The following is a 22,061-nucleotide window of genomic DNA, read 5'->3' on the forward strand; positions in this document are numbered from 1 at the left end:
CTTTACTGCACTGGTCATATAACCACAACCAGTATGGCCAGGGGAGTGGTGAATCTGAACTTCAAAGGGGCTATCCACACATTCATTCATTCATTCATTTATTTATTTGTATCCCGCTCTTTTCCCAGGACTGGGACTTAGAATGGCTTCACAGCATTAAAAAAACAGTACAATAAAAAGTACATTGAAAAGGGTTTTTAAACTGGTCCACCATCCCAGCCTGTCCTTATAGTAATTCCCTAAATGCCTGTGTGAACAGGTAGGTCTTCACCTTCTGGAGGAAGGCCATTAAGGAGGGAGCCGCTCTGATCTCCCACTATATCCACACTATACCTATACAATAAAGTGAAGAATAAGACCCAGAACAGATTCATCGTCCCACTGGCTTGGAAGATGCCACCATCACCATTGGCCACTGGTCATATTGACTGTGGGATTCTGACCATTATAGTCCAAAAATATAACTTTCTAAAGGTTTGGATTGCAGATAGCAGTAGTTCTGGGAAGCCATATCCACTGTGTGATTTAGACCATTGAGTACCAGGGGACATGGCTTCTGGTCAATGACAAGCAAGCAAGGAAGTCTTGGAAAATAAAAATTAACTGCTCTCAGGGCTGGCAGCTAATGCTTGTTTGTTTCCTTGCTTTCTCTTCTTTGGAAAATTTAACAACTTTCTATACTTCCTCTAGGGAGTCCCACAATGTTAGGAGTCAAGCTCAATTAATCAGTTAATGAACTCAGCAACATAAAAAGCAATAAAACCTCATGTTGCTGATAAATTATCAAATGCAACAGAACCGAAAGTATGAAATACTTGTAATGATGCATTATCATCACCAGATGTATAATTTTTGCATTGATAACATTTCTAGGCTCCTCAGAGCTAAGAGAGAATTTTGCTTGTAAGTGAAATAGGCGACTCTAAAGGATTCAGCTGGGTCAATCAAGAGTAAACAGCAGTTGAGAAAACAAAGAAAATTAAAATATTATAATCCATCAACACTGTAGTGGGAATTGGTTGCAGAGAATGGAAAAATGAAGCATCTGATCAAGATGAAAATTTATTATTGGAAGAAAATGGCTGAGAGGGGCACTAATGATTCCAGATAACTGGGACTTTTGCCTTGACTCACTCAAAGCCTGAGTTTCTAAATTTTCCTTCACCCCTACGGAAAAATAGAAAGAATCAATGTAAAAGTATTCTAATAACCATAATGCTTTGCTGTTTGTATAGCATGGCTCTTCCTATTTCTTTATAAAGGTTTGGTAGATTCTAGATAATCTGTGTACCACAATATGAAAAGTAGTACTTATTGCATGTGTTTGTGTTATTCGTGTTGCTGTTCTTATTGTTACCAGCAGCAGCATCCCTTCATTTGGGAACTATGGCTAGAGATGTGGCTTGTGTTCAACTGCCCAGTGGTATCAAGAAATGAGACAGCCATCTGACCCCATAGAATTCTTATAACCAAAAGGCCAGAATGCCTCTAAGGGGCATGTTACAAAAGAGATGGTAGTTCTGGGAGCTACCACCTAGAATACTGTTAGTGAATACCCTCCAACCATGGCATCACTAGAATTGGCATCCTCCAGTGGGGTAACTCATGATGTTAACTCCCCCTTCATTGACCTCCTCCCATACCCCACCATACTGAGTCCTTATACTAATGTCTTTTGTACTAATTTTACTTATAAATCGTAATTCCCATATATCACTGAATGTAATGGCAACAGTTGTGACATAAACAACTAGAAAAATTAAAACCATACCTTTGAATTACAATATCATACGTGTAGCCTAAATGTATTTACATGTACCTAAGTAATTTCATGTGGTTAAAGTGAAACTTTGGTAAGATGTGATTTTTTGAAAAAAATATAATTTTAATATTTTGATATTTATTTTTTTAAAAAAAACTGAATGTTCTCCTTTCTCCTCCCATTGGGCCTCATCCAGCTCACACCATTTCTTCCACTGAGCTCCAGTGTTTTAAAGGAATGCAGGCATATCTTATTATTTGTTTCTGCCGAAAGGCAGAAGTTTGGAGACCAGTGATGTAACTCCTCTTAGGGTGCCACCTGGTGCGGCCTGTACTATCCGCACCTCCTTGGTAATTCCCTGCCCTCCAACTCGCCCGGCTTGGCAGGGACTGTCTCTATTAACCCTCCATCACCCAACTTTCTCAGATAGTTTTAAAATGTCCCAGTTTCTCTCTCTTCTACCCATTTCCCCCACTTTCTCTTCAGCTTATTTCAGTTGCTACAAATTGAATTCAAAGCGCAAGACATAGTTCACACTCAATGCAACAGGAGAGAAAGGAGAAGAGGGTGTGGAGTCTTGCCTTTCCTAAATTCAGTGCATTGATTTCAAGATTTCTCTGCTTAAAATGGTCATTTTGTGTGGTTTTCCTCATTAATAACTTTTGTCCTCTTGTTGCCTGGCCACATCCTTTTAACCACACTCTGATGTGGCTTGGCCACATATATCACAGTTTTTATCTGTGAAGTGTTAGAGGGTGTGTTTGTGACAAATGTGCATGTAAGGGTGGCTTATGTGCTTGTATATCTATTTTTGGATGAGGTGCAAGGGCTATTTGGTAGTTGTTTATGAACCATCCAGAACTCCCCCTTCCAATAGTCTTCTTGCTCTGGAAGGGGCTACTATTGTTGTTGCTTACTGGTGGTGAGAGGAGGAAGTGGGCAGGCAATTCCAATGATGAAAATGCAGCTAGTCTGGCCTCTGGTGGAATAAGGAGGATGCACTATTCGTGAGGGCACACTCCTTGTACTTCCCTCCAAATATCAGAGTTGATAGGGCAGGGAGAGAACACAGAACTGTGCGGGCAGAGTTCCTGGTTGAACTGGTTGCAGTTCCTGGTTGATGTAGATTCAGCTGCATAAACCTGTTGATTTGACCAATGGAGCAAGTCAACATGGAAGCATGGGTAAACAGAGAAATAAAATGACTGCATTGGGGTTTTTTTTAATGCCACCAAATTTGATATATGATGCTCTTCAAAAAAACAAAACAAAACCAGTCTTATATTTAAAAGCAGGTAAAGTGCTCAACCTCTCTTCACTGAATATTTATAATTTAATTCTGAAATATATTAAGGAACTGCTCAGAAAATCTTTATAGCTGCGATTATTTCAAGTACACAGCAGTGTTGTATATGGTTCAGTTACCTTGCTGGAGCATTATGTAGAGAGATCTTATACAGTAGTACCTTTGAGACTAACTGAAAGAAAGAAGTTGGCAGCATGAGCTTTCCTAGACTTCAGTTTACTTCCTCAAATGCATTTCAGAAACCAGGGACTGACATATATATGCCAATGGTATGTGAGAATGTCAGTTCAAATTCAAAATCCTTTGTGTACAGAAATGAAGTAGCAAGTCCAGTTTTAACTACGGTCGTAAGTGAACAAAGACATTGGAAACTGGCCACTTTTTAGAGTCTGAAATAGGAGAGTAAGGGAGTAAGGGTGGTGTGGATTTATAGAAGAGAGAACAGCCTCTTAGAGCATGTGACAGACATTTTGGGATATGCGTTTGGCAAAGCAACAAGTGCTGTGATGCTTGTTACCTGACAGGTAGGCAGTTGGAAAAGGGCAGCATAAGAAGGGCTATTTGCAGCATGATCTAGTAGTTGGAGCATTGGACCATGACTCTTGAGACTAGGGTTCAAATCCTGGCTCGTCCATGTGAACCCACTGGGTGACACTCTCAGCCTCAGGGGATAGCAATGGCAAACCCCTCTGAAGAAACTTGCCAAGCAAACCCCATGATAGATTATATAATGACAACCACAACACTATCATCTCTCCTCTTGAAATGCTGAAACAAAGACTGGAGGAATTCCCTGGAGTCTAACACATTTATAGCTACTCAGTTGGGGATGGCTGCTGTAGCACAATAAATGATGAAAAAACTAGAAAAGGCAACATCGATTTAAATCATGAGATAGATGGACATTTTAGTTTATTTTCTGTTTTTTATCGTTCAAATTGTTCAAAAATTCAGAAATGTTTTAGAGTTGCAGTTTTGGAATGTAGAATAATCTTACAATTCTTACGCACCTTTTATGTTGTTCATTTGTAAAAACTGAACCAGCCACCAATTGTTCTAAGTATTTCAGAACATTAAATAACCATTTATTAACTTTGCTTCCTCCTCACCTGCCTTTTTATTCTACAGCTCAGTATTTCGCAAGCATCATGGTAATTGTTGGCTTATCGGTGGTGGTGACTGTCTTGGTTCTTCAATTTCATCATCATGACCCTCAAGCAGGAAAGATGCCTCAATGGGTAAGTGCCCAGTACAAATATATAAATGAAGATATTTCTATACTTGATTATTTGAGAGATGATAGGATGAATGGAACGTCTTAAAGGGAATGTTAAAGAGAAGATGAGTCACGCCCTCTCAGCCTCATAGAAAGGCAAAAGCAACCCCTCTCGGAGCAGGTCCTGCCAAGAAAACTCAATGATAAGGTTGCCAAAGGTAAGAAATGTCTTGAAGGCACACAACAACAAAACAACAACAACATAGACTAGGTTTTGCAACTAATATAAGTTGTCGAACAACACTGAACCTTCTATTGAATCCTGCCACTGCACTGCTATCAAAGAGGGGGGGAAAGAGCACTCTTGCTTTCAAATAATAACACACAAATGGTCTCTGAGCTGGATCACACTTTTGGGAGCATGTTCTAATTTAAAGCAAGTTACACACACTCTTGTATGCCTGGTTTTAAAGCAAAGATATTTGTTTTCCAGTGCTGTGCTGCCAAATTTCAGCAGCATGGCAGTATATTTTTGTAGGAGAAACAGCGGTGGGGGGCATTAGTGTATGAAAAAACAGACATGGATGCATGTGGCTCACACCATGTAGGCTGTTTTCTGACCTTTGCTTTCACCTGTACCATAAGTCAGAAACGACTTGAAGGTGTACACAACAACAACTAAAGCCTGAAGTTTACCAGTAGCCCAGCCATCCTCCCCACCTCCTTCCTTCTTATTGCATGGGCTTGTGGTTGGTCACAAGTTGTGGAAATTTGTTGTGTGGTTGGGATGAACCAACTTTAAGCTTGCCTGTAAACTACCCAAGGAAAACCAGCAGCAGGAACAGTGAAGCCAGTTCTTTCAGTGGATTAGAGCTGAGAGAAAACAATAGACACTATTTCTCAAATGTTGGATAGCTGAGGCAGGAGAAGAAGCTGTAGCCAGTTTCCAGCCATTGTTTCTGTTCTCTTGCCTTTGTCCTTCATGAGTTGGGAGGGAGAAGTGCTGGGACAGTTAGATGATAAAGGAGAGAGAAGAATAGTGCAAGACAAAGAATGGGCAGAAACAGGCAGCTGGCTGCTCAGTCTACCACCCTTTCCAGCTTTTTTCTGCCTGTTTCCAAAGAAGGCCCCACAATTTCAATAGCCCATCTTGGCTCACAGGTGGCAGCCCTATATCTTTGTGATAAGTGTAACATGTAGCCAGACTCTCAGACACGGATAGATGGCTAAGGCAAAGGAGCTGACCCCTGGCAGAAAGCCTCAAGCAAGGACCCTTTGTGTGCTCATTTGTGTCCATCAGCCACACCAAACCCATCTTAAAATCCACAATAATGTAATTAGCTTTCTGTCCAGAACAATCCTAGAATTTTATTTGCTCTAACAGGAATCTAGCCAGGGTTTGAAAGGAAGAAAACAACATCACAGGGATGGCTTCCATTGAAATGATCTTCTGTGAAATGATTTCACTCAAATCTTTTGTTACTAACTTAGGATATGAATCTTTCAGACATCTATGTCTGTGAGCTCCAGTTCAGATAAAACAGATAGCAACGTGTCCTGATGTATTTGCAGGTTATATTGTAAAAGTCGTGAAGGTTGTCTGGAAATGTTGATGTTGCTCTCCTAATGCATCTAAGAATACGATGATATTTGCATAGCATGTCGCTTGAAATGTGCAAAGGACATGTTAAACAAGACATACAGTTCTGAATACAAGGTTGGCTCAGGAGAGTCACAGCGTAGACTCATCTCTGTAGCTGTTCACTCTCTTGAATACTGAAAAGTCACATCCTTCACACAGACCAATAAAACTGGAAGCGCTGTTGCTCTTGTGATTCCCATCACATCAGCACTGTTATTCTTTCTCTAGGTCTCTTGCAAGCTGTGTTACATTTTTCTTTCATAGGCATGCCCGTGGTTCTTTGCTTAGGAAGAAAGGAAATCTATTAGGATGATTACAGAGTAAACTGAATGGCTTCCTAGAACTCTTGTTTTCGGCTCACACTAGTTCAATGAATCCCCCCCCCCCCCCCCATAAATAAGCTCTCCTATGGTTTAGAGATATCTTCTAATTTTATCTCTCGGTTTATAATTAATTGCATATTGCTGTGCAATTATTTCCTGCCTTAAAAAGAACTAATTTTCAGGGAACAGCTGTGTCAAGTACTATGCACTGAAAAATCCCCTCCAACCCAATTCTTAATTAGTGGCTGTTTAGATTTAAATTTACCAGCATATTTCTTACATGGACCTGCAATGAATTTTGCAAGTAAGTTCTGTAGTTTGCTTTACGCAGCCATTAGTGGCTATTAATGGCAGCAGTTATATACTCTTCTACTAGTATGTCGCTAGTGTACATGCATTTGACCTGAAGTCCACTGTCCCAATAATGAAAAGGAAGAAAACATAAAATGGCTGTTTTTTTATATTAGCAGGAGTGGAAATGTCTTGTCTAAAAGCTGGAATATAGAGTAATAGCTTGGGCAAAGTGCTGGGATATGTTTTTTTTGGGGGGGGAGTAGAAAGTTGGATTCTTCCCACAGGATATAATACCTAAATCCTATTAATAGTCCTAACTAGCATATATCCATTTAATCAATGGGATTTACCTATGTGTTGACACATAATTCAACAGCTGATCCAATGAGTCTACTTAATAGGATCGAGGCCAATGTGTTTGTTCCAGATTTATACTCATGCAGCAGAACTGGCAGAAGAAAACTTCTCTTTCGTCCTACAGTGTCCCTTTCATTGCCAAGAAAAGGCTACTCAGTAGACTAGGGAGTCTTCCAAATAGGATGAGCTATACTTTGGGGAGAGTAAGCGATGGTTTGTATTGGAGAGAGAAAATCACTCTACCTTTTCTAATGGCCCCCAAATAATTACACAGTTATCTGTGCTTATGTCATAGTGAATAAAAATAACAGAGTTGAGTCGAGAAAGGAAACGGGAAAGAGGACTAAGACAGACTCAAGAAGCTCTGGCTTGTAAAGCTTACTTCCCTCTGATAAATCAATAATTTATTATTTCCATTCTTTGGCAAGCAAGTGTATTCTGTTTTCTGTAACTCTGATGTTCAAAGACAGGATGATGAGAACATCAAGCCCTGGCCCCAAGTCAGAGGTCAGAAATCAACCCTCCTGGGTCTTTCCAGGTGGCAATTTCCCCTTCTCCATGACTCCATTTTTGATCTGGGTTTGTTTGGAGTTTCTTTGAGCATGAGATGTTTGGTTTCAAAATAAATTACTATTCAAAATGGAAAGATCAATTTGTTAATATCAATTAATTTGTCACCAAATTACATTAATTAATTAGCAAGCCATGGGATTTACAGAGACGCATGTCACCTCCTGAAGAAGGTGGTGGATGAAAACTGGCAAGTTAGATAGGGATGGAGAGAAGCCAAGAGATGAGGTGTTAGGATAGTGATAAGAAAAAGGTTTCACATAAGGAGCCAAGTGCTCAGCACTGGGTGACCAGTAAACACGCTAAAGGAATACAAAGGGGTTCATTGTAGCTCTCATCAAATCATAATATAACAAACCATAATAAAATCAATAAAAATAGGAGGAGAATTGAAGATAGTTAATTGGAGATAAATCATTCATTCAGCACCACTGAGGAAGACTCTTTATGACTTCCCCAGAGGGCAGTAAAGTTATGGGGACAGAGCCAGCCTTCACCTCTAAAAGGCCTGATATTTTGAAAGAGTCCTAGCTGTCTGAGAACCTTCTATCTCTCTCCCCTCTTTCCACGCCTCCATTCCAGTCACAGTTTCAATATTTCTCTTCTTTGTTTTTCTCTTGTTCTAAAATTCATGAGGTTGCAGGTAAATTAGAACAACAAGCCAGTCAGCCTAGAGCCATCTGATGTAGTTCCACAAGTCCCTCTTTATCTAAGACCTCCATATTGTATCTGGAAGAAAGAACCACCCTATTCATCCCAATGAACCAAATAAATAATTTTATGAAGTGTATTAATCAGGACGTCTATATGAAGTCCACACATATTGTGGGATGGAGAATCTAACAAATTAACAGTTTCACGAATGGTGTTTTCCCTCCATTCTAAGCATTTGAAATAGCTCTCATAAGACTCAATCACTGGCAGGAAAAGCTCAAAGATAAAATGTGCTGCTATTTCAGTCCCAGCCCTTTGCTTTTGGTCATGCCTGTCACTGGAATGAATGCTCTTGAGTATTTTTTTTTAAATAAGCTATTTGGGATATTCACCCCATATCCTTTATAAGCCATGAAATCTATATATAGTTTTTAAAATCACATAATATAAGCACAATTAAAAATCATGGGCTAAGATTCTAAATTAGCTACTTAGTAAAGTATACTTACAGGGAGGTTGTTTAGAGATTAATTTTGAATCGCTTTGATTTGTATTGTAATTTTCTACTTTATCTGACCTTTAATCGATTTGTATTCTTATTGTTACATTGTATTTCTTTATTTTTGTAACCCGCCCAGATTCTACATTATTGGGCAGGCTATAAATAAATATTTATTATTATTATTATTATTATTATTATTACTTAACTAGTTAAGTAGAGTTAAGTATACTTAACTAAGGGGTGAAACAGACCAACAGAAGGAGCGGCTTGAAGTCACCCCTTCTAAAGACAGATTTGGGATGCGGTGAACACACACCACAACCCTAATCCACCTTTTCCCCAGCCAAAAAAGGAGTGGTAAAGAACTGCTCCTTTTTTGGCTGGCAAAAAGGTGGCTTTTCTTGTCCCTCCGTGGCCAGACGCTGGCTTTAACATCCTCCAAAGGCGTGTGGCCAGAGCACTTTGAAGCCACCACATGTAAATGGCCAGGGCAGCTTCAGGGTGGCTTCATGACATGTGGCGCATAAATGCCGTGCTCTGAAGCCGCCTGAACAGCAGCACAAAAGAACCGTCTGTTTTGGCCCTAATATCCAAAACACACTGCAGTTTGAGACCACTTTAACTGCCCTGGCTCAATGCTAGGGAATCCTGGGAACTGTGGTTTTGTGAAATGTTTAGCCTTCTCTCTCAGAGAGCTCTGGTGCCACAATAAACTACACTACCTATGATTCCCTTTGAGCCATGGCAGTTAAAGTGGTCTCAAACTGGATTATTTCTGCAATGTGTTTTGGATCAATGTTGCATCTACTGGCCCAACCAACTCACCTGCCCCATCCTGACTTACTGGCTATCAGCCACTGCAAGCTGGTACTTTGTGCTCCTTTTGACTGAGACACAACAGATTGTTGCGTCTCACAAGTAATCTCCAGTGCGACAGTCAAAAGTAGGATTGGGAAACTTTTATGATTCTTACACTATTGAATATATAGGTATCATGAATGTGAATAATTTCTGAATGTTTAACGCATTGAGATTGAGATTGTGAATGCCAGTCACCAACATCTCGAATACAGATGTTTAGAAAAACACACTTATTCCTACAAAATAGTTGAGCAAATGAATTTTATGGAGTAGTAAAATGTACCGTTTCATTTGTGCATGTATAGGCATAAGGCCATATGTTTTAAGGAGCTCCCTACAGAAAATATGTTCAATGTGTTCTCTCTACGTACCTTATCAGACAGTTGATACATATACGTGTCACTTTAAGCTAAGAAATCTTTCACATTTAAACACAATATAAACTAGCAACATGTATATGAATATACAGCCCAATTGTTCCTGTTTTGTACCTCTCTTCATGCAAGTGGGTGAACAAACCTGGAAGATGAGAGGTTTGTATTATGTCTTAACCCAGAGTTATGGTTTGTTGCAGACAAATAAACCAGAATTCATTGTAAAGCAACATTAAGGATTTTTGTCGTTGTTATTGACTCACAAGTTCTGGCTTTTTAGGGGGCACAAACTACAATCCCAGTTTTGGAAATAATGTAAAACTCTTCTCTCCCCAGTTTGCCTGCTCACATAAAATGAGTATCAAAGCAAGATGGAATAGGCTGAATGTACCCACATGCTATTTATCTGCATTGTGATGTATAAACTAGGATTAAAGCGATACAGGAAAACAAGTCAATATAGCACTAAAAGGAATCTCATGCCATTTGAAAAATGTACGTTAGATCTAAGGGCAGCAAAATCACTGTTCTTGGTTTTCATGCTACACTTATTTTTGTGTTGTTCTGGAAACCTTTGTAAGATGGCTTTTATGACAGACAAATGAACAAACATTTTTCCATCTGTGAAGAAATATGGGCTTGACAGTATTGCGTATGGTACTGCACATTACAGCATCAGCTTCTTATTGCTGTGTTGAACAATTTGGAAAAGCATGTTTTGTTTTGCACGAAGTAAGAACCTGTCTCTTCTACAGACAGCTAGAACAGTAGCACTGTGTAGTAAAACAATATGATTTACATTAGAAACATTATTTTGGAACTTTCTGAAGATTTGAATATACCAGTGTATCTTCTGCTGTTTAGTCTACTGTTCATGAAATAAGTTGCTAAACTTGCTGCAGGAACTAAACAAAATCTTTTAGGCTAAGATGGGACTTATCAGCTGTTCAACCAGAATTTGGGTATTCCTATCCAGAATGCTTAGGACTGGAAGTATTTTAGATTTCAGATGTATTTGGATTTTGGAATATTTGCATAAACATAAAGCGACATCTTGGAGTTAAGACCCAACTCTAAACATGACATTCATTTATGTTTCGTATACGCCTCATATACATTACATGAAGATAATTTTATGCACAATATTTTTAAAATATTTTGTGCACAAAACAAAGTTTGTGTTCATTGAAAGCAAAAGTGTCACTATCTGAAACACTCATCGGGGCAATTTTGGGTTTTAGATTATCTTGGATTTTGGATTTCTGAATAAGGGCAACTTAACCTGTGGTATGATATTAGCAGTCACCATTGTAGAGTTGTAGCATTATAGTATAGAATCATAGAATTATAGAATCATAGAGTTGGAAGAGACCACTAGGGCCATCCAGTCCAACCCCCTGCCATGCAGGAAATCCAAATCAAAGCATCCCCAGCAGATGGCAATCTAGCCTCTGCTTAAAGACCTCCAAGGAAGGAGACTTCACTACACTCCGAGGAAGGAGTGTGTTCCACTGTCGAACAGCCCTTACTGTCAGGAAGTTCTTCCTAATGTTGAGGTGGAATCTCTTTTCCTGGAGCTTGCATCCATTGTTCCAGGTCCTGTTCTCTGGAGCAGCAGAAAAAAAGCTTGCTCCCTCCTCAATATGACATCCCTTCAAATATTTAAACAGGGCTATCATATCACCTCTTAACCTTCTCTTCTCCAGGCTAAACATCCCCATCTCCCTAAGTCGTTCCTCATAAGGCAAGGTTTCCAGACCTTTCACCATTTTAGTCGCCCTCCTCTGGACACGCTCCAGTTTCTCAATGTCCTTTTTGAATTGTGGTGTTCAGAACTGGACACAATATTCTAGGTGGGGCCTGACCAGAGCAGAATACAGTGGCACTATTACTTCTCTTGATCTAGACACTATACTTGTATTGATGCAGCCTAAAATTGCATTGGCCTTTTTAGCTGCCGCATCGCACTGTTGACTCATGTTCAACTTGTGGTCTACTTGGACTCCCAGATCCCTTTCACATGTAGTTTCATTCAGCCAGGTGTCCCCCATCCTATATCTGTGCATTTCATTTTTCTGCCCTAAGTGCAGTACCTTACATTTCTCTGTATTGAATTTCATTTTGTTAGCTTTAGCCCAGCTTTCTAGTCTATTCAGATCATTTTGAATGTTGATCCTGTCCTCTGGAGTATTAGCTATTCCTCCTAATTTGGTGTCATCTGCAAATTTGATGAGTATGATCCCAATTCTGTCATCCAGGTCATTGATAAAGATGTTGAATAACACTGGGCCCAGGACAGAGCCCTGTGGGACTCCACTGGTCACTTCCCTCCAGGATGAAAAGAGTAGTAGCATGAATATTTAGGATCAGGATTCTGAGGAAGATGATGGATTGAAAGTGGTTGTTGTTAACTGCCCTTGAGTCGATTTTGGCCCACTGGTGATCCTATGAATGAGAGACCTCCAAGTAACCCTATCCTCAACTGCCTTGCTCAGCTCCGGCAGATTCGTGGCTGTGGTTTCTTTGATTCAGTCCATCCATCTAGAATGCTGTCTTCCTCTTTTCCTATTGCCCTCTACTTTACCAAGCTTTATAGTCTTTTCTAGTGAGTCCTTTCTTCTCGTAATTTGGCTGAAATGCACCCATTGGAATAGTGTGATACATAGCAACTTAATTATGTGTACCTAATGTCTAGTGATGTCTTGTTATGTGTTTTCAAGCCACTTCTGAATCATGGTGACCCTAAGGTATCACCTTAAGGTATCCCTAAGGGACCCTATCATAGGGTTTTCTTGGCAAGATTTGTTCACATGGGTTTCCATGGCTGAATGAGGATTTGAACTCTGACCTGTCTAATGTCCAACACTCAAACCATTGCACCACAACAGGTATAATATCTAGTGACAGTCACCTAATTTCAATAGGAGATTTTCATTTTAAGTACAAGTTACATCTCACTTATTAAAACCAAGGGCACTTAAGGGTACATTTGCTCAGCTGAATTATTTTTTTAAATCTAGGGCCATTCTGTTTGGCAGTGTAAAAGACTTCATGGCCTGAAAACATGGAGGGCATAAAAACACATGCCTAGTCTGTCTAGTGGTAAATCTGATCCTGTCAGGAAGGATTTCAGAGCCTTGAGACAAATCCTCTTTCAAAGCTTCAGATTCCTTCTTCTGTTTTCAGTCTGCAAGCCACTGATAGCTTTAATCACATAAATATCTTCTGGAATAATCAATGACCCTCATATTATGTTCTTGCCCCACCAGCTGCTTCATCCTATTCGTGTGTTAACTTACTATATTATGTAATTTTTTTCACATTAAAAATTCGCCATCAGGGATACATTAGTGCTTCTTTGTGCTTGTTAAATAATCTCCATGTATGTCCTGGGAGTAGAATTTTATGATGCCATAAATAGCTGTAGGCAGATATTCCTGGAGGTATCAATCTATTACATGCCACAGTAGGAGGCCCTTGTGGGAATCTGAATAAAAAGCTCCTAAATATTATTTAGTAGTAAGGTTCATTTCAAAGTCACAGGTATTTTCAGAAAGTCAGAAGGTAGACCCTGAGGATTTGAACCTCATCTCACCTTATTTGCTACCCCCCTTCAGACTCAGAGTCAGACTCGGAAAGTCTCTTCATTAGCTGTTGCCTAATTCACTCTGAAGGAGCTTGCAGCTTTTTTGGCATACAAACCAAATTCTTAACCATGCAGGTCTCCACATCTGAATTTGGTTTGCAAGCAATGAACTGGAGCCTTAAAAAAAAACCTAGTATCTTGGGAAGAGTGAGTTACAAGGCAGAGCAAAAAGGTCCATCTATCCCATGGCTATACAGGCCTTTTTGGAAACTTAATAGCAGGCAGGGAAAGTAGCAATCTCTCCACCATGTCTGTTCACGGTCATACAAGAATCATACAAGGATGGGGGGAAAAACCCTCATACCACTGAGCATCATTGCATTCCTGCAGGAAGAAAGAGTTTGCAGTGTTATATTTGTATGAGAGAGAGAGAGCGCAATTGCTGGCACAATTTATAAACGGAAGAGGATTGTGAGAGAGACATTTTCCTCCCTCATCCAATGGAATGAGAAAGCTCCTTTGAGATCTTTTTTTTTTTTCCTGTGATAGAGAGAGCAAAACAAATTGCATGGGTTCTCACCACTAAAATCGAATTACCTGGGAAAGACAACAACGGACTGTCATCCTGCTGTTTATAAGAAGGCAGGTATTGCAATGTACCTCTGCAAAAATAATTTATGGAAATACTGAACATCATTTAAACTGCAGGAGAACACAGGAATGAGCTAAGGAATGTCTACGCCATCACCAAAAAATTCAAGAAATAAGATGAAAGCTCACAGAATTGGTTCTTTGTCTCTTGGCTAATGTGAGGATTTGCATTTATTGGATAGAGAACAGCATTAGCAATATTTGCTCTAATTTCTAGAGCTGTGATGACTCACCTGCGGCACTTTCTCCTTCAGAGAGCTGTGTATGTTTGAAGAGGTGTGAATTAGCTAAATTTGCAATTTGTGGATTGTTTTCTCTGCAATAAAGATTCCCCCTTAATTTTAGAAATATTTGTTGAAAGAACTTTGTAGGGTTGTTATATATTATATATATGGCTAAGATCAGTTAATTTTTATTTGAGATGCTCATCCAAATATACTTGACCTGCTGAAAATGCTGCTTCCCCATCTGTACAGATCTGTAGAAATAAAGAGACTGCCCACAGTTTTGACAAAGATCAGAAAAAAGGCCAACCGTTTTGATCATGTGGGGGAAAAAAAGAGAGTTCAGTATGTTTTAGCTCACTGGCTTCAACACAGTTCATGTAAATGCCAAGGCAGCCCCTGAGAAAGGCCATACTGTTTTTGTAGACTGTTGAGAATAAAGCTAGGTTGGTTGTTTTTTTTTAAATTCAGTCCTCTTAAATATTTTTCTGCCCTCCTTAGGAAAGACTGCAAATTCAGAGATGCTGCTTCCCATTTATTAACAATATGGAGGGAGAAAAAAAGACTCATGTTTTTATAAGTACAGCATGTCTGGCAAAATGGCCTAATTTCTTTATTGCCTAGTAATGGTTCAAGTTTCCAGCATTCTCCATGCACACAGATAGGAAAACCAATCCATCTCTCCTAGTTTGGAATACCAGTAAGAGTGGAAACATCTCCCAATTTTCACCTTTTCTTTCTGTCTTTCTAGACACAACAGTGGTCCCTGCATATATTCTACACTTTCTATGCCCCAATTGTCCAAATTATGTCCAGGTTTACAGTTTCAACAGCTCCCTTGTAACTCATTCCTTTGGGTTGAAGGGGTTCAAAATGGGAATTATTCCCTATTTAAAAAAGTAAGTCACCTGCTGAACTTAATCACAGATGCATCCTTCTTCCAAGGCATTTTAAGATTCCATGATTACACTGTTTAGCTTCAATTATTGAACAGTTCTTTGATGCTATTCCTGTAAGTTCGCCCCATCTTTGCTTGTAATTCTATCCCTGACCTTAATAAAGCTTTTTAATTTTGAATTAAGATTTTGTTTAGTGGTTTTGACAGCCCTAAGAGGAACCTTCATGGGCCTAACTGCTTGTTATGGTACATACACAGATTTGACCAAAAAAGAAAAATGAGTGCCACAGAGTTGTTGTTTGTGACCAGCTGTGAAATCACCTGAGGTTCTTTCTATCCAAAGCCAGAATAAATTGGGAAGTGGTGTAAACAGAAATTGTAATGTACAGGTTGTCTGTGGCACATCAGCAGCTGGATTTCTCCCTTTTGTTACCTTTCAATTCTTTGATTTCAATACTTTAATTAGTGTCTTTTCAATTGTCATATCGAGACAAATTTCAGTTTCTTGCAAGCACTCAAATGTTTTCAGAATGACACATTTTTTTATTACAAAAGATGTCAAGCAATAGTAAGTACTCCTATTAGAACAATAAAAAGAGGTCTCATGACATACCTGTAAGGCAGTTATTCTCCGGGTGAGGAAGCTGAGATGGAAAAGATTAACAAAAGCCCAGATGACAGAAAAATGCTTTCGTCTGGCATCTTTATTTTACTCTCAGTAACGACTTGTGATGTTTCCTGTAGCAACTTGCAAAGTTGTAATATCACTTTGTGAAACTTACATAGCCTCTTGTATTCTGGCCAATGAGAATTTGGTGTAAACTTAGTCATTCAAGCCCCTACAAAATGTGTCAGTTGTTTCTCTGTTTTCCAGGTCCGTGTCGTTTTGCTGAACTGGTGTGCTTGGTTTTTGAGAATGAAAAAACCTGGAGAGAGCATAAGGCCCCTTTCTTGTAAATACAGCCATTCTAGGCACCAGTCAAGTGTCAGCAGCGTCGAAATGAATGTTTTACCAGGACACCAATCGAGCAATGGCAATGTGATCTACAGCTACAATGCCATGGAAAATCCCTGTTGCCCACAGAACAGTGACGCAGGCAACAAGAACGGCAAGGGCCCTGACTCTTCACTTGAAGATAATGAAATCAGTCAAAGGAAAGCTTTAATGGATACTATCCCTGTGATTGTCAAAATCCTCGAAGAAGTGCAGTTCATTGCTGCCCGCTTCCGAAAACAGGATGAAGGGGAAGAAGTCTGCAGTGAATGGAAGTTTGCAGCTGCCGTCATAGACAGATTATGCCTTGTGGCATTTTCACTCTTTGCCATCATCTGTACACTCACAATACTAATGTCTGCTCCAAATTTTATCGAAGCCGTTACAAAAGATTTTACATAAGGATCTGAGAAATGAACAAAACCCGCTCCAAAGCATAACTGGGGATTATGAATTGATGCCATTAATTTTGCTAAACGATAAGATATAAAAAGCAGAAAGCAGTTGAAATAAGTTTCAACGTCAAATTGTGCCCCCTCACTGTTCGAAACGATAGGTACAGGATTAAGTACCTGGCTCTGTTACTTGTTTCTTCTTCCTGTACTTGTGGTCAATATCTCTGATAAATATTAGATAAGAAATCAGATACACAGCATAAGCATTACCAAGTAACTATTAAAGTATATGTACTACTAGGAAAACACTAGTGAACAATTTGCTACATTGGTAAATCCTTCCTAGAAACAAGTTCTTCGTTAAATGTGTCATTTTCAGTATTTTTGTTTCGAATCTTTCATTAACACTGGTTTCATTTATGGTAACGTATCACTTCAGCCTTGAATTACATTGTTAGTTACAGTTTGCCAAATAAATAGTGAGTTTCAGCTTTTATTATCACTGTGATAGTCTGAAATACTTCGCCAGTTGAAACTAATGTAAAGTCAATGCAACGGCCTTTTTCTAAGATGTTAAAAATATTTCCTGTTTAATATTCAGGGTTTTCTATTACAGTACAGGAATTTGAGCAGCCACTTTCCCTAAGCGGAGTGTTGCAGCTGCACAGTATTACTCTTGCCTTCCGATTTATTTGTATATAATTCCAATTCTCTAAACTGCACTGCATTAACAGTTACTGATCTTTTTTTTGGGTAGAATTCTATAGCAGTCCCAAACATGCATGAAAGAAGCAGCACATGTGTCACTTGCTGGATTGAGAACAACTGATACACATCTAAGGCATATTCAGATGAGTATCTAAACATGCATTGAAGCAAGATTCAGTGCATCTGCACCACACTGCTTTGAATGGAGTAGATGTTTCCACTGGCACTCTTGTGCACCTTCTTCAAGATTAATATCTTTTTTAAACAACTTGACTGCAGTCATTATGGAGGGCTGTTTACATAGGAATGAGCTAGGGAGGGCATCATATGACTAAATAAGAGGCTGATAATCTATGTAAGGAGTTTCTCCCCATTGAAAGTAGATATCTAAAAATACAAATGTTCTCTCACCCTCAATGAGAAATGGGATCTTGGCAGATTCAAGATATCCAATTTAAAAATGGTTAACCACTGTGACATTTTTCATAATTTGAGATTTTATTGGAAAAAAACTATAGCTGTGCAAAAAAACAAAACAATTTCTGTGCAAAATACATTGTTGTCTGCACCTTTTTTTGGTACAAAAATGTTTTTGCACAAAACCAGTTTCTGGAGAAATGAGGGTTGTTTTTTTTTAAGTCCTTAAGTGTGAAAATCATCAACAAAGTATTAAAATTGGGCCTATTTGTTCTTACATGCTAGCATAAAATATGTCAAGTTCTGTGGCTCTAATCCAAAGACAGAGCTACTGAGTAAAAGATTTTCTCAAATATAGCGAATATTAAATTCACCCTAAATCACAATGTATAATTATCTCTTCTGTAAGAAAATGTTAACGTATGTACAACTATATGTAAAGAAGTATTGTTATGGTTATTGGATCTATTGTAGAATGTACAAGTTTTCAACTCTCTTGCAAGTTGCCAAGTCACATTGATGACAGCATTTCTTATATAAAATTCCCATAAATATTATTTGGGTGTGTGTGTGTGTGTGTGTGCGTGCGCACGTGCATGAAACATTTATTGCTTACATTTTAGAGATAAAAGAGAACCAAACATTCAACAGCTTGACTGCTAATATTTATTTTCTCAGAAACATTTTCTGTTATAAGCAATTTGCATTCACAGAGCAAATGAGATATGAAACCTGGCTGCACAGGATTTGTAGCAATTCACTATTTCAATTCAAATCATGTTTCCTTTGTTTGTAACGTGCAATTTTAGATTTTTTAAAAAATTAAAAACTCACCATATTACTGATGTATAAAGCCTAGAAGCTGTTAGTAAACACATGACAAGGAACAAAACAGAAATGGAAAATGAACACTACATTCACCTTGTATAAAGTTTAATGCAATTTGTTTTTTTAGAAAATCATTTGGAAGTGAAGCATGGTCTTCTGACAGTGTGATCACACAAGATAATAATACAATGGGCATGACATTAATGTAATGTTACAACTTGGCACCTGGAAGACAATCGGAGCACAATGTAGACATCTGGCTGGTGGACAGCAACATGCCCTCATTATTCATTCAACTGGCAAAGCAATGCAGACCCTTTGGATATCCAGTAGTCATTTGGTCTTTTTGAAGGCAATAAGACAGTAACTACAAAATTGGTAGAATGACCTAATTCAAACAGTGAGGGAAAAGTTGTTACTCGTAAAGCAGTAATCATTAAAATATACACAAAGCAGAACAAATCTAAAATAAATGAAACACAGCAACTCACTGCACTTCATCCTATTAAGACTAAGGCGGTTGCCACGCTGCAGTGTTCATGCAGTTTGACACTGCTTTAATAGTCTTGGCTCCATTTTATGGGATCCTGGGATTTGTAGTGTGGCACCAGAGTTCACTGAGAGAGAAGGCTAAATATCTCATAAAACTGAAAATCCCACCATTCCAGAGCATTGAGCCATGACAGTCAAACAATGTTAAACTGGATTAATTCTGCAGTACTGATGCAGCCTAAATGCAATCTGAATATGTGTGCTAAGCTCCTAATAGACCTGGTTCACTCATAATACTTTATATTGGCTAGTTTCTCAGAAAGGGGAAGAGGCGTATAGGCCTGGGACTCAATGTATTTGTGGGTCTTCAGAATGCAGCCACCAGAATCAAAGTTTTGAATGCACAGAAAATAGTTTTTGTTCAATAGTTATAGCACCCTAGAAACTGTCACTGAGCACAAGTGCTCAGCATTGTACAAACCAATACAATATTCAAAGCACAAAGTATTTCGGCTGCTGTTGCTAGTTTAAATATCATCCATAGACCAGTCCAACAAGTTATATTGACCTGTCAAAAGTGATTTACAATTAAACATTAGGCCCTTCCCTCAGGTTTGCATTAACCTGGCTCAGAAAAGAAGGCAATCTGCATTTGCATTTTCAACACAGGACATATTGTTCCACCCATCCAGAAGGATTCTACACACCCTCAAATGCTCTTCCACCTTTTTCCTTCCCATCCCATTGACAGGACGAGCCCAGTGATATCCCACTGCTCACTAGTAAGTAGGGATTGGGAAGGCCAAGAAGCATCTTCTTCCCGCTCTGGCAATTGCAGGCTGAAACACTGCAGCAAAGAAGAGAGAGGGGGTCTCTCTTTCTTTCTAATCCCTGTTGCTTTGCACAATTTTGTGCCAGTCCAAATGCCTCTTTGGGAAGTAGAAACATCATTTCCTTCTCTAATATCTCTTAAAAGAATTCTACATCTGGTGACGATGGGGAGAGGAATCTCTCTCCAGCTCTTTCTTTTCCCTGTGACATGGCTCTGCCATCTCAGTAGCAAGAAAGGGTGAAGGATGAGCATAATTGCTGGAGGACCGGCTGAGAGAAAGAGAAGACATCATCTGGGAGTAAAATGGGAAATGGAGGAGAATTCCTGGATTACAAGCCACTGCACCTAACCTGGAAATGGGTTCTGCAGAATGCTCTTATTTTGAAGATGCAATCTTATGGCAAAATAGTATTTTAATAGTATGTTATGCTGTGGATATTATTTTAAAAACTCATGGCCTGAAACGGCTGTGTATTTAACAATTGAACTCTTTGGAAGATATATTCAGGTCTATCCCATGCCAGTCCTGGGGTCCTTCTCCAGATCTTTCATTGAACCAATTGTAGATCTAGAAACCTGGAGGACTGCATGATAAAACTTTCTCTACTGTGTGATGAACACCACCAGATTAAGCATATTTCTTTGGGTCATATCTTTCAGGAATGGAATTCTTTGCTAATTTCATCCTCAAAGCAATGAGTCCTTTTAGCAATTTTCTTTCTGCTGCAAGAAAATCTTCCAACTTTTGAAAACTATTAGCAGTTTGGGATTTACGCAAAACTAGCATGTGAGAATTTTGCTTAGAAAATAGAATGTTTTGTGTAGATAACAGCATATTAAGCATGGAAAAATAATATTTCTGCACAGAAGTATTATTTTTGCAGGGAAAATGTTTCCTACACAAAAAAAGGCTGTTTTGGATGGGAAAATATCTTGTGCTTATTTTGCAAAGAATAAGCCTTCAATTGAGAAGATTATCATCACTCCGGGATTTGTCTTGTCAGGATTTTCCCAACACTTGTGAAACATACTTTTCAACCAATTTTCTAATATTTTTGAAAATTCATCCTTGGTATTTTCCCCATGGGGTCAGTAATAGGTAAATGCCCATGTTTTGAACTATTGTATTCTTGCCTTGTCTTATTTAAGGGAGGGGATATGTTCCCACTTCTCCCTTCCCCGGGCACCTGCTTATGTGTGCATGCTAGTGGTGTACTATAATATGAGTATCTGCTGCTGTGCATCTCTTCCAGGTGCAGTCTAAGAGACCCATTATTGTGTATGGAAATCTACAATTCCAAGAGAGGGGCACGAATATAGGATGTATGATCTACTAATGACAACATTATGAGTCTGGAAGAGAACCCTTGGGAAAACATTTGCCAAATGCTCACAGAAGCAGTGCATACATGCCAAGCCAGTTATGGGACAAACTGAGGGGGAATTCTCAAACACTTCTGCATCTCTCCAGGAAAGGATAACTACTGTACTCTTTTCCCCCTTAGTTTTTCTGGCAAGTGATTGGAACAATGTGGGCTGACGAACATGAGCCTGGTGAGCCCAGCATATACCACACACAGGTCCTATGTGCTATTCCTCATAACACTGCTACTGAGTAAAGGTTTTAGCAAATATGGCACACCGCAGTCAGGTGTGGCGCCAACATTTATTGCCGTACACAGTGAAATAACATGGGTATGCTTATGGTAGCCAAGAAACATTCTCTAATTCCCTCAAAAGAATCAGAGTAGTTCCAGGTAGGAATCTCAGCATACACTCCTCACTTAAAAATGGAAAAGGAGACATATTCCCCTTTTCTCTGTATTCTCCCTCCCCTCCTAGCACCTAAAACACTGGGAAAGGATAATTTCCCAGGATTATTTGATAATTTCAGATGTCCCTGGAAAACTACTTTTTCTAGCATTTTAGGAACCAGGAGAAGTGGTGTAAGGGACACACAAAAGCAAAGGGTGGATACAGATAAGGAGAAAGGAGCACCGAGATGTCACTCCATTCTGCCCCACATGAAGGCCGCAGTAACCAAATGGCGTGGCCTCCGGTAGCCCTAAAAAGAACCCACTCCCAGAGGGTTCTTTTTAGGGCGCATGCTGGGTGCCCTCATGCACAATGATGACATTTGGATGTGGTGCCACACATATGTCATCATGGCGGCCC

General features: G+C 39.2%; 2 protein-coding genes across 2 annotated transcripts in view; one reads left to right on the top strand and one right to left on the bottom strand.

The window, feature by feature from the left end:
* Positions 1-18,291, top strand: part of LOC121920555 (neuronal acetylcholine receptor subunit alpha-7-like) — a 119,825-nt gene extending 101,534 nt beyond the window's left edge. Inside the window, exons 9-10 of the mRNA XM_042447681.1 lie at positions 4,197-4,306; positions 16,095-18,291. Coding sequence (XP_042303615.1) covers positions 4,197-4,306; positions 16,095-16,616 — 632 coding nt within the window. The 3' untranslated portion in view covers positions 16,617-18,291. The remainder of the gene's footprint in view (positions 1-4,196; positions 4,307-16,094) is intronic.
* Positions 18,292-18,384: 93 nt separating this feature from the next.
* Positions 18,385-22,061, bottom strand: part of DNAH6 (dynein axonemal heavy chain 6) — a 174,208-nt gene continuing 170,531 nt past the window's right edge. The window contains exon 77 of the mRNA XM_042449592.1: positions 18,385-18,950. Within this exon, the coding sequence (XP_042305526.1) occupies positions 18,847-18,950 (104 nt within the window). The 3' untranslated portion in view covers positions 18,385-18,846. The remainder of the gene's footprint in view (positions 18,951-22,061) is intronic.

The sequence above is a fragment of the Sceloporus undulatus genome, chromosome 2 (assembly GCF_019175285.1).
Source record: "Sceloporus undulatus isolate JIND9_A2432 ecotype Alabama chromosome 2, SceUnd_v1.1, whole genome shotgun sequence".
Taxonomy (NCBI): domain Eukaryota; kingdom Metazoa; phylum Chordata; class Lepidosauria; order Squamata; family Phrynosomatidae; genus Sceloporus; species Sceloporus undulatus.